The 12970-nt window shown below is 40.7% G+C and overlaps 1 protein-coding gene and 1 non-coding gene across 3 annotated transcripts; both read left to right on the forward strand.

Annotated features, from left to right (window-relative positions):
* Positions 1–1154: 1154 nt before the first annotated feature.
* Positions 1155–1236, forward strand: trnas-cga (transfer RNA serine (anticodon CGA)). The gene has a single exon. It is a non-coding gene; the product is annotated as a tRNA-Ser (tRNA).
* Positions 1237–1753: 517 nt separating this feature from the next.
* Positions 1754–11901, forward strand: gpr155b (G protein-coupled receptor 155b). Of its 2 annotated transcripts, XM_073481254.1 has the most exons (20): positions 1754–1824; positions 2363–2597; positions 2722–2869; positions 3501–3630; positions 3755–3933; positions 4909–5061; positions 5216–5283; positions 5683–5854; positions 6353–6508; positions 6695–6778; positions 6911–7034; positions 7150–7234; positions 7436–7523; positions 7692–7932; positions 8382–8459; positions 8879–9036; positions 9214–9309; positions 9399–9463; positions 9577–9714; positions 10463–11901. In XM_073481254.1, the coding sequence occupies exons 2-20, from the start codon at positions 2440–2442 to the stop codon at positions 10509–10511; spliced, it is 2370 nt and encodes a 789-aa protein (XP_073337355.1). In that variant the 5' UTR covers positions 1754–1824; positions 2363–2439; the 3' UTR covers positions 10512–11901. The 2 variants fall into 2 exon arrangements, with proteins under 2 accessions (XP_073337355.1, XP_073337354.1); XM_073481253.1 differs by lacking the exon at positions 1754–1824 and having other exon boundaries at positions 2374–2597; positions 10521–11113.
* Positions 11902–12970: the final 1069 nt, after the last annotated feature.

A 12970-nucleotide genomic window follows, 5' to 3' on the forward strand; every position in this document is an offset into this window, starting at 1 on the left:
CCACCAGGTCCTTTTTATAGCCCCTTTGTGTAGCTGTACTAGTATTTCCAAAATAACTGTTTGACATTGTGCTGCACTCCTGCTTCATGCCAGAGGATTTTGGAGTAGGGGGCTGATGGAGAGCTGTACTTTAGTATTTCAATGGATTCCACCAGGGTTTGCAGTGTAATTCTGACTTCATTAACCCACACAGGCAAACGAAAAACCAAGAATCTGAGTTCTTTTAAAAAAAGTGGTTTTATTAATTTTCCATAGTCACAATAAAACAAAACAAAACATAACTCAACATAAGACAATACGACATTACATAACATAAAACCGAGCACCATCATAATGAATATTACACCTCGCATTTGACACATACACACTTCTCCCTCCCACACAGAGACTGGTCCTCCAATATCTATCCAGGGTGAAAATACAGATACATCAAATAAATAGTTAGTATATTAATAAATTACATAGATTTTATATGGCGTCTATGGGTCCAGCATAGGCATCTTTTCTAAAGGAAAACATGTTTTCACCTCATTAATCCACTGAGTGATTCCACGAGGATGTGATGCAACTTTTGGCAAAATGTGAGTTCTTCTCAGAAACTCAACTGCTTGTTTGCCTGTGGACCAATAGCGTTAGATACATTGTTTTTGGGTCGCTGCTCATTAAAATGTAATTTCATTAGTCAACACTGTAGGAAATGATTTACGTTGGTTTTGTCTCTTTGATCACAAGTTCCTTCTTGGAACAATGTCTCCTACAGGGTGTGTCGTTCATCACAGATCTGTCAGTGTGTGCTTTAACAACGCTAAGAAATATGTGTAAAGTATTTATATGGAATAAAACAGAAAGGACACCAATAGATCCACTTTTGAGTTTTACTCTTGTGTAAATTATAGGTGTACACTGAGCGTAAGTCAGATTGTGATGGTTTCATCAGTGATGTTGCTGCATCTGAAATGCAGAGAAAATTCACCTGCAGTCCTAAAAACTGCAGCTCATCTGCAGTCTGACACTTGAAGGGATTTCGGTGTTTTCAGTAACGCAACAAGACCCTGATTGTGAGTACTGGTGAAAAATAATGTCAATATAACTAATAAATCAAAATGTCTGGGGATGTGTATGGATTTTGAGGGGGGGGGGGGATGTTTTCCTGAGCTGTGATGGCCGAGTGGTTAAGGCGTTGGACTCGAAATCCAATAGGGTTTCCCTGCGCAGGTTCAAATCCTGCTCACAGCGAAGAGGTCCTCACCTTTGGTTGAATGACTGAGAAAGCAAAATATGCTTCACAAATATCATGACAGTAAATGCATCTCACTGACATCCTAATATACATAAAATATATAAATATGAGGCAGTGACAGTGCAAATCAGATAAAGATGTTCATCAAAAGATCAATTACAGAGAGATAAAGACAATATTAAAACACATCTTCATATTTTTTTATTCAAGGCATTGCTGCTTCTCAACTGAAATTATATTCTGATCGATTAAATAACAAATGAACGACAAAATCGCGATGAACCACTTCACATTTCTTGGATTTTAATTTGTTTTGCTGCTACAAAACACTAAATGAGCTTCGAGGTCACATGAATGCAGCATCTCGCCGCACGCTTTCATCCAATCACAGTCGGAGTTCGAAGCCTTGCCGCGCGGTGATTGGCTGAATCGCCTGTCAGACACGCTTCAGGGCGTTGCCGCTGTCGGCAGCTGTCAGATTCAGGAGCAGAGCGGAAAAAAAAAAAACACGGGCTTGTTTTAACGGGGCAAGGCGGATAAATGTCGTACATTTCAGAGCAGAGATGGTCTTCTAAGTGACGGAGGTAAGGAGACACTTTCTGAACAAGTCATTTCATGTAATAAATCCCTGCCAGACGCTGAAGGTCCGTGTTTTCCCCCTCAGGTTTAACTAAACCTGTGTTCCCTGATGTTTTTAGCATGCGCCTAGCTAACAGTTAGCTTACGGTCACCCGGCAGTGACAGCGGTGGGGTCAGTGGAAACGATTAGCGTCTGTCACTGTGAGATAACACTGGTTTCGTTTTGTTAATGTGGCTGTAGAAGTGGACTGTCATTGAATGAAAGCGGGGTGACTTCACTGTGCTAACTCAGCTAACGGTACGTTCAGGCACAGAGGCGTAAATAAGGAATTCTTGGCACCCTGAGAGACTGTTACTCAGCCAACAGCTCTCTCTCTCTCTCTAGCTTTTATATTAAAACAATCCGTCTTGGGTCCTTTTGGGTTCCCTCCAGCAGGGAGGAATCACACTTTGCAGTTACTCTCTCTCCCCCCCCTGCTCCTGTATAATTAGACTATCTCTATCCTGCCTGTTTTCACTTCCATGGTATGTGTTTCCCTCCAGAGTGCTGATATTCCCCAGCCATCACCTGACTATCCTGACCCCCTCCTCCTCCTCCTCTTCATCCCATCATCATCATCATGGAGATAGCCAACAACTACGTGCTGATCCATGGGAAGAACATATCCCATAACACCCTGGTGGGCTCTGCTGCGGTGCCCCACATGTCCATCGACAAGCTCTTCCCGGCTCTCCTTGAGTGCTTTGGCATCATATTGTGCGGCTACATAGCTGGCAGGTAGGGCTGTGCAAGAACAGCACACTCTTCTGGACATACCCACTGTAAATACGCAAGTGATGACTGAACAGCCGATCTGGCTTTTATGTGCATTCATGACTTTTTCCTCCATTTCCACCTACAGGGCAGACATCATCACAGAGGGCCAGTCGAAGGGTTTGGGAAACTTTGTGTCTAAGTTTGCTCTCCCTGCTCTGCTCTTTAAAAACATGGTGCTGTTGGACTTTGGAGACGTCATCTGGGCGTTTCTCTGGAGCGTGCTGGTCGCTAAGGTTGGTGTCTTTGGATCAGTGTCGGGGTCATTACTCACAAAAAGAAACGCATGACTTTTTTACTAAACACCGCTTAGAACAAATATTAATTGCCTCAAAACAATAATTCAATGAGAGACTGGCCTTCCTAACACCGTAAGAAGATGATGATAGACTTCCAAGGAAAAACAAATAATTAAATAGCAAATGTGTGTTTTAACGGGCCAAACACACTCAGACAACCCACTTGAGTCACCGCTCACCATACTACTGCTTTATAGTAGACGAGTCAAGCTTATTTGGCATGTTTATTACTAAATCAGTGGTTTACATCTTAAGGAAGAGTCTCACAAATCGTCTTTTCCTCCACGGTGTCAGTACACGACTGTCTGGCTGAAGAGCCTCTCCACGGTCACACGAGATAACATCACTGTGTTGACTTTCATGGATATGAGGCTGGGTTAGCAAGCCATTTAGGAACAGTAATGCGTTACGTGTAACCCCAACGCTGTTGTGTATCTGTATGTGTGAGTACAATATTCGTCTGTGTGGAAAGTCCGATTTGGTAAATTCTCTGTGGAAAGAAGTCATGTGAGACAAAGAACCAACAAATAAACAGGTCCTGACTCTGATGCCTCCATCCTGTGTGTAGGTGACAGTGTTCGTGCTGGTGTGTGTGCTCACTCTGATGGTGGCCAGTCCAGAGAGCAGATACAGCAAAGCGGGCCTGTACGCCATCTTCGCTACGCAGAGCAATGACTTTGCTTTAGGATACCCTATAGGTGAGGCAGACACAAAACACAAACACTGATGTATACTCCTCAGGTTGTTAAGGGATAGAAACATGCTGTATTTAAGTATGCGTTCCCCTCTCTCTTACTCTCTCTCTGTCTTTGTGTCTTATAGTTGATGCTTTGTATCGGAGCACGTATCCAGAGTACCTCCAGTACATCTATCTAGTCGCCCCGGTCTCCCTCATGCTCCTCAATCCCATCGGCTTCGCTCTTTGTGAGGTGCAGAAGTGGAGACAGTCCAGCCATTCTCAGCACAGCACTGTTGGCATTGTGGGAGTTGTAATTATACAGGTATTGTTTATACACATATGTAAAAGATTTTAAGGTCAATAAATAGCAAGTGTAACACACCTTTTCAAAATAAGAGTAAAATATTTTTTTTTTTTTTCATGTGTGAAACCAGGTTTTCTTATTATTTTCCTTCCAGAAGATTTTTGATTCAGCCGGTTTCAGACATGGAAAAAAGATTAGATTAGATAGATCTAATCGAAGATAGATTTTTTGAAAAAAATAGATTTTTTTGAAAAAAATAGATTTTTGAAAAAAAAATAGATTTTTTTGAAAAAAATAGATTTTTTTGAAAAAAATAGATTTTTTTGAAAAAAATAGATTTTTTTTGAAAAAAATAGATTTTTGAAAAAAAAATAGATTTTTGAAAATTTTTTGATTTTTTTTAAACACTTTTTGAAAAAAAAAATCTGTTTTCTTTCAAAAAAAAAAAATCTATATATTTTTTTCACAAAATCATTGAAACTGACCCATCATGTATATGTAATTTCTTAGCTTTTCAACTTGAGGAAAAATACTGGAAAAAGATACAGGGGATAAATTATCCTTTCAAACACCAGTTTAATGTTGTGAAAGGGTCTATTTTAACCTAAATCACATTTTCCTGAATTCAACTCGTATTTTTGTGCTTGAATCTATATATTTTGTGCTCTTTTGATATTTTTTTCTTAGCTTACTTTAGTTAATAGGCTAAGTTCCTCTCCGTGTGTGATAGCAGTTGTCTGTCATCACTGTAACAAAGTACAGATGAGAACTCAAGCCTCCCTGTTTTGTTAATTATTGTCTGTGAGAGTCTGTAAAGCCTGGTTCTTATCATAAAAACAGTAATCGACCTTGATCCGTGGCTTAACCTGTGTTGTATTTGGTCCGTGAATGTGAGGGCCTGGAAAGTCTTTGAAAAAGTGGGAACCCTGACTTGAAAATATGACTTTCTGTTTAAAGTTATTGTGTCTATCCATCTTTCTGTCACCTCTCCAGGTGTTGAAGAACCCAGTAGTATTCATGGTGATCATTGGAATCATCGCCCACTTTGCTCTGGGCCAGCAGATCCCTGCTGTCCTGTCAGAGTTCATAGACGGCCTGGCTAACTCTTTCGGAGGGGCAGCCTTGTTTTACCTCGGCCTCACCATGGTGAGTTTGGTTTTTGTTCAGTCTTACATTCAGCTTAATAATTCAGCTTGACTGACTACTGTATAATCAGCTTTTCTTTAAGCTTTAACGGTGGAACCGTGTGTAAATATGAAGGATATCCTGAGAGTAAAGTAAATCTCTGTTTCTGTGGCAGGTCGGCCAGCTCAGAAAACTAACCAGAGACACTGGAGTTGCCTTGATTCTCCTCATCACAGCCAAACTGTAAGCATGTGTGTGTGTGGTTTAATGTAGAGGTGGCCTTAATTACAATATTCTCTATATAACTCTATATTTAAATGTGTTTTATTTGTTTTTTTTTGTTTGTTTGTTTTTTTGTCATCTCAAAAACAACCATACACAAAGAAAGTATTTATTACAGGGCTGTTGTATTGGATTTGGATAATTTGTACATCACAGGTATATCTAATTATATAAAGAGAATAATCAGATAATTCAATAATTGTAGAAGCTATATGGATCTTTCTGCAGAGTGTGTCAGCATGTGAATGTGTCCTATTGTTTTCCAGCCTGATCTTAATGAACAACAGGAGCTTAACAGCGGATGCTTAATGCAGTTTTATAGATTTATTTCCTGGCTCTCTCTGCCTCCTCTCTCTGCAGCCTGGTGATGCCTCTGGTCTGTAAAGACATGGTTGATATTCTGGATGTAGGAGTAAACAGCACGAGTGCCAACCACACCAGTCTGTCCAACTTTGCTTTCCTGTATGGAGTCTTCCCAACTGCACCCAGTGTGGCCATCTATGCTGGACACTACAACATGGAGCTAGAGGTGGTAAGTACGGTTGATGCAGTATTCTTTCTTTAAACAGCAATTTGTAAGAAATTAGTTTCGTACGATTATTATCGTAAAATACAGGAGCATGAATGTGGATTAAAAAAAGAAGAAGCCAATAATTAATGACTAAACAAGGCATCACCATGGCAAACGCCTATCACCTGGTCCCATCACATGACAAGAGTACGCTATAAAAGGATCACACACACACTAAAGCCAAGAAAATTCCCATTTCTTGCCAGTCTGCCGTTTCAAATGTATTTACTATACTCTGTATCCTCCCCCACACCATGACACCACCCACTTACACTCTTCTACTCCATGTAGTAATAAATAGTTTTTCGAAATGGAACAGGAAGCTCTTTCAACATGGATGTCACAACCATCATGATTTTATATAGATTAACACATAATCTGTATCCAGATTACATTCACACTGTCAGTGAGTCTCGTGCCTCATGTTTTTAAATGTCTTTCTCTCTGCTCTTTCTTCAGGTAACATCAGGGATGGTGATCAGTACGTTTCTGTCTGCCCCCATCATGTACGTCTCAGCCTGGTTGTTAACGATCCCTCTAATGGACCCGACGCCCCTGGTGACAGAACTTGAAAACGTTAGCTTCAACATCAGCATTGTCAGCCTTGTAGCACTGGTAAGTGTGTTTGTCTGAGCATGGACAGATGTGAAAATCATGAGAATGTGATTAAGAATAATTATTTTCCAGACTTTATAGGTGAAGTTACATGTAAGAAGTTGGTTGTAGTTTTATGGACAGAAGATTGTTACTGATAGATAATAAATACAGTAATAACATGTGATCATGTGTGTCTTCTCTCAGGTGTGGACCATTGTGGTGATGTTGCTCAGCAGGAAATTTAACAGACTTCCTCACCTGTTTGCCTTAAATCTGTTCCTGGCTCAGGTCAGTCTCCAGTCATAATGTGCTCCATTAGTGATGCTGTCTTATAATGATATTTAGAGGTCATTTTGTGTTTTCTGTCTCACATTCACCTTCATTTACTTTCATTTACTACTGTGCTTTACTCTGCTCTAGTTCCTGGTGTGTGTCAGTATGATCTTGTGGAACTTCTTGGTGAAAAAAGAAGATAATCTGGTCGGCAAAATTCTCACCTTCACTCTGCTCTACGGCTCTCTGTACAGCACCTACATTTGGACAGGTGTGTGTATTTAATGAGCGGTTAAGAACACCTCTGTTTGAGTCAATACTAATTGTGTTTGTTATGTACACTCTAGTTCTTGCATATCAATGTTTTGGGTGTTTTTTTTCTTCAGGTTTAATCCCTCTCTGTCTGGCTCTGACTAACAGAGATGACCTGCTGAGACTGAGACCAGGAGTGTTCATGATTTTGGGTTGGGGGTAGGTCAACACAACCAAACTCCTCAGGACTTTTCTATAGAAACCTTTTTAAAAATCTTTAAAGTTATATCTGCTTTGTAGATCAATGTAAACAAAAATATACTTTGCCACACTTTAATTATGAGAGTAGAATCTCAAACATGAAAAAGCTGTGTGAACATCATGGTACATGTGTCTGTGTGTGTGTGTTTGTTTGTGTAGGGTTCCCTTCCTGATGGTCGGAGGTCTTCTGATATCAGGAGAGAGGACTGACACTATAGACTCTGCCTTCTTCTATGGCAGAGCTCAGGTTAGAAAAATGCCATCTGTAATTCTGAGTCTGTTTAGTACCTATTTAAATCTATCAGGGAGATCTCTGCTTTCACTAAGAATTATGAATGTTACATAAATCCCAAAATACATGCAAAACAAAGTAGTCCATGAAGTTTAACTCATAATCTGTTCTTTGGTATTCCAGATAATCAGCACAGCGGTGGTGCTTGCAGTCAGCCTGGTGCTTGGTGCGATTTCTCTGATGGGTCTCAGCCAAGGTGAGAGGGAGCAGAGAGGTTACCAGGCCCTGAGCAGAGCTGCTGTTGCAGGAATCAATGATGAGCAGAGGGCCCCTGGTGTCCTGGAGGATCCACAACAACAACAACAACAACAACAGCAGCAGCAGCCACAGTTGGCAAATTCACCTGCCGGCAGCATCAACTCAGGTAAAAAAAACAACTTTTTGAAACAAGAAAACATTGTTTGAAAAAAAAAGATTTTTTGAAAAAACATTAAAAAAAAAAAAAAAAAAATTGTTTGCAAAAACAGATTTTTTGCAAAGGAATAGAATTTTTGAAAAAACAAGAATTTGGGGGGGGAAAAATATTTTTTTGAAGAAAAAATTATTTTTTTGGAGAAAAACATGATTTTTTGGGGGGGGGGTTAAATGTTTTTTTATAAGAAAAAATATTTAAAAAGTAATACAAAATATAGATTTTTTTGTGTCTGTTAGTAAATTTGGGTTTCTGAAGTCCCTTACACATTTATGCCCGAATAAAACCTAAAGGCTGCATGTAAGCTGAATGTCTTCAGAGTTGAAATGAGTCATAACTTCCTGTCAATACTGACCAGATGTCTAAGATCGATATTTATACTCTTTCTGTTGTGTTGCCAGACCTCCACGGTTTCTCTCCTCTTCAGTCCTTACCTGACATGATCGCCAGCACGCAGAGGGAGCACACAAACAGCACAGGTAACAAACGCACACGTCATTATTTTCTCATTTAAATTGCAACATTTTTTTTTAGTAAAGATATTTCTTATTTTATTACATTTTTTTAAAAAACAACATAAATAAGAGTACATTTCTATATTGTGCGCTAAAATGATTAAAATAAAAATATTTTTGTGCAGCTGAAATTACAACCTGCTGTCTGTCGGTGATGTATCTAAATAAACACAACAACCATAGTAGTACCAGATGTTAAGATTTTTACTTCTAGTCAAAGAATAAATAAATAACGGCCAAACAAACATGAATGAAAAAAATATTGCATGTTACAAAGTGCGATAAAAGCAATGGAGTCATGTGAAACAGTATGAAAATATCAGGACGTGAGGAATTTCTCCAGTCACTCTGGGATCTTAACAATAGTCTCTTTTCCTCTCCAGGCCACAGTGGGGCGCTGTTTGACGGACAACAGCAGCAGGGTCCTTCCTCCTCAGAGCAGCCTCTGAACCTGCCACCACCTGGGCCCCCGACCACTGATGACAAACAGACAGTCAGACACGTCCTGCTCTGTCTGCTGCTCTTTGTCAGCCTGCTCGCGGTGAGGATTAAATGCTCAAGTGTGTCCGTGAATGCAAAAAAAATGTATCAGAAAAGGTTTTAAACAACAGTGCCACGTGTTCTCGCTCAGAGAAAAGAGCCTGGTTAACTTGTATAAAGTGTATATGTGAAGCTGAGATGTAAACTGTATGTCCTGAATGTCTCTGTCCGGTTGTAGAACCTGTCCAGCTGTCTGTGGTGGCTGTTCAACAAAGATCCAGGAAGACTTTACCTTGAACTACAGTTCTTCTGCGCTGTAGCCAACTATGGACAGGTACCAGTGTCTGTCCTCTTTAAATGTGTAAACACGTGTTTAACTGTTACTACAGCTGTAAAAACATAATGCTCTGTCTCTTTGTTCAGGGTTTCCTGTCCTTTGGGATCTTCGGTCTGGACAGACACCTCATCATCCTGCCTTTTAAAAAGAGGTGAGACTTCTGGATGATCGGCTGATCGTCCGACCCGTCCAACATGACCTCCTTTTACATTAAATAATCAGAAGAGACACGCAGAACTAGAATAATGTTTGTGTCTGTGTCAGGTTGCTCGGGCTGTGGCAGGGCAGGGAGAGTGATGATTTGAGTCCCTCAGGTGTACCAGAGGAGGTGAGGCTCACCTGTACCCAGTTTGTCCGCTACCACAAAGACCAGTGTGTACAAGACATAGTGCACACACGCAGGTAAGAGTGCTAGTTTGTGTGTGTTTTGTCTGTTAAAGGGGGAATACACTTGAATTAACTTTGTGGAAAGTAAATAATTCTATTCTAGCTTTGATTTAGTTCTGTTCTGATCTGAAGTGCTGTCCTGGTTGTTACCGCCGGGTTATTATTTTGTTCCCCCTGATTTTTCGTCAATATTTTGCATCATCTTTGCATGTGATCTGTTGATCTGATTTATACATATAATATAAATTAGACATTTATATTATATGTTGTTCTAATTTAACATTTGTTTGCAGCACACGTTTATAGTTATATAGAAGAATTAGCTGTTACTGCTGCTATCGCCTGCAACTTTTGGACATTTCTGAGCTTTATTAATGTTTCATTACTGTTTTAACGTCTTTTCAGTGATATGCAGGCCACAGTGGGTGTCTGATTTCTTTTTTTAAAGGACATAAAAGAGAAAGATTAGCTCAGATTTTGAGATAGTGTTTCCATTGTTTACTTTTTAGCAGTAAGCAATGTGAAATCTTACAATATTTAATGAATTTTGGCATTCTACTGCTAAAACTACTAACTAAAACACTTTCTGATTGGTTTTGAGTCTTGAGTGCTTTTCTTTTCTTTTATTCTAACACATAAAATGCTTTCCACTCTTCATTTCCTCTCTTTTGCTTGTTCTTTCCTTTCTTCCCCCAATATTTCCTTTTATTCCTCCCTCTGCCTGCCTTTTTTCCCCTTCCGTTCCTCCTCTATCACCCCCTAGTGGCTCAGGGGAGAGTGTGAGCGCTTCGACAGGTGAATCCTTCCTCTGATAATGACAGGTTTGGACGAGGAGGACCACTGGAGGAGGTGGAGGCTTTGAGACATTCCCCCTCCCATCAGCCCCAGCATCTACACCTGCATCAGGATTCTCAGGAGCATCTAAACAGGAATCTGCACCAGATTCACCAAAGTCACGGTCCAGCTGAATCCCGCGGCCAGCGTTCGCTTCCATCCCAACTTCAGCTTGTGCCTGAGAATGAACCCCAAGCACATATTTACAACTCTGACATCCAAGACGAGCCGATTTCCCAGCTCCACTCTAACCAACACCTACCCCAGCATGATTTTGCCTCTAACCCACCCCATCCTGATCAGAACCCCCAGCTCCGTTTAGAAAGTGTGTTTCGGGGCAGCGACCTGGTGGGCTGGCTGGTTGAGCGGGGCCTGTGTGCCGGGCGAGCTGAGGCCCAACTGTACGGTGTTCGACTTCAGCTGGGAGGAGTGTTAGATCACCTGACAGGTCAGCACAGCTTCAGGGATGAACCCACTCTGCTGTACCAGTTCACACAGGGGAGAGGGGAGGGTTGGTCCAGGAACATTTGAGAGGAAGTGAGGAGAACGGAGGTGGTGAAAAGGAAAAAGATACCAAGCAGCAACCACCATGGCTGAGAGCCAAAGCGGAAGTGCCTTATGGTGCAGTTTATCTAACAACCACTGCACCGGCTCTGGAAAGGCTAATTGTACTGAAGTCAGTGAAGCAGATCCATAACTTCTCTATAGAAAGTGTCCAAATTTTGACAGATTTGTTCCAAGATGATATCAAGTAGTATTTTTGAAGGTGTGCTTCTTTAATTGACATGTTTCTTGGGCTGTTCATGGTGGTTGCTGCTTGCTCGTCCGCTCAGGCTTCACCTAAATTTAAAAATGTCTGAGAGTAATTACACGGGACAGAAACAGTGATGGCAGAGGTCGTGGACGAAGACAAGACAAGCGCTCCCTGCTGGTACTTCACGTCACCCGACTCTGGACCAAGTCGTCTTCACTCCTCTTTTTGAAAAACCTTTAGTTAAAATCTTATCACCACTCTGAACTGAGCTGGCTTCGATCATAGCTTTTTGATTTTAGCCACCTTCAGATGTGAACATATACAATCGCTCTCTGACATGTGACGGAAAAATGATTTTCCATCTTTTCTGTGAGCCAGTAAATTCACATTTTCAATATGTGAAGGACACATAAGCTTTGTTTTAAGGACAAGTCGTCCATTCATCAGCCTGTCGATTATTTATGTGACATTTTGCGTGCAAGCGTTGAGAAGACACTGTATGTTGTCTCTTAGCCAATGAGCTGCAGGCCTGCTCAATCCAAAAGCCAATGGCGTTGTTGCCTGCTCATTCTGTTTTATGTTGTCATGTTTTCTTTCAGATGAAAGAACCTGCCTGTTATTTCAGTATTTGATATTTTGCACGCTGTGTCTTTTAACCACTCTGGTCTACGTTGAGTACTTGCATGACTCGGAGCAGAACAGACTTCTGCTCAGCACTGAACCTTTTGCACTGACTGAATAATGACATTCTTGAAGTCTTTAACATTTAGCAACTCACTTGATATTTGTCTTGTGACGATGCTGTGGAGAATGTTTGTTGTCTTTACATTGTGTAATTGCGTTGCCGCTGTCAATTTGAAACATTTGTTTGGACTGATTGTCGTCACGTCACCAAATGCAATGCAAGAATTCAGCTCAAGCCAAACCTGAACTCAAGTTTCGTCTTCGTTAATGAGTCTTTTGGGCAACTGATCACAAACTAGCTCTGAAAAATAATTTTTAGTAAAACCTCAAAAGCTCTCAAGTGTGTTGTTAAAGGAGCAATTTGTAAGATATGGCCAGAATTTTAGTTTAAACATACAAAAAAATGAACTAACGTTATCAACAGAGTGTGACGAAACTGCTGCTTTTTGCCAGCTATCCTTGGCTGTTGCTAGCAAAGTTTAGCTAATTAGCTCATGGCTTGGCTCTGTGCTTTGAGGTCCAGGCCCTGGACAAACTCTTGGGCCACTGGCTCCACGGCTAACTCGGTCATGAGCTAATTAGCTAACAGTAGCTAGCTACAGCTAAGGATAACGAGCAAAGAGCAGCAGTTGTCGGGTGGAGGGCCGGGCCTAGCTCTATAGCATGCTAACTTAATAGACATCTCAATAACACAATACACAGATGTCTTTGACATTAACGTCAACACTGTTGTTTCTTCATAGGCTTGATAATTGTGGTTCTTGTTTGGAATGATTTAAACAAAATTTCTGGCCATTTCATACAAAATTGCTAACGCTAGCTAGCTACAGCTGAGGATAGCTATCAAAGAGCAGCATGTTGACAGTTTCTCTGGTTGTATTCTGCATCCTTTGCTTTTGGAGCTACATTTGAATTCTGGCCATATCCTAAAAAAAATGACACGTTTAAGTGAGAAATGTTAGAAATTCACCATATCTGAAACACATGTCCATCTGAATT

Source organism: Pagrus major, chromosome 15 (genome assembly GCF_040436345.1).
Source record: "Pagrus major chromosome 15, Pma_NU_1.0".
In the NCBI taxonomy this organism is placed as follows: domain Eukaryota; kingdom Metazoa; phylum Chordata; class Actinopteri; order Spariformes; family Sparidae; genus Pagrus; species Pagrus major.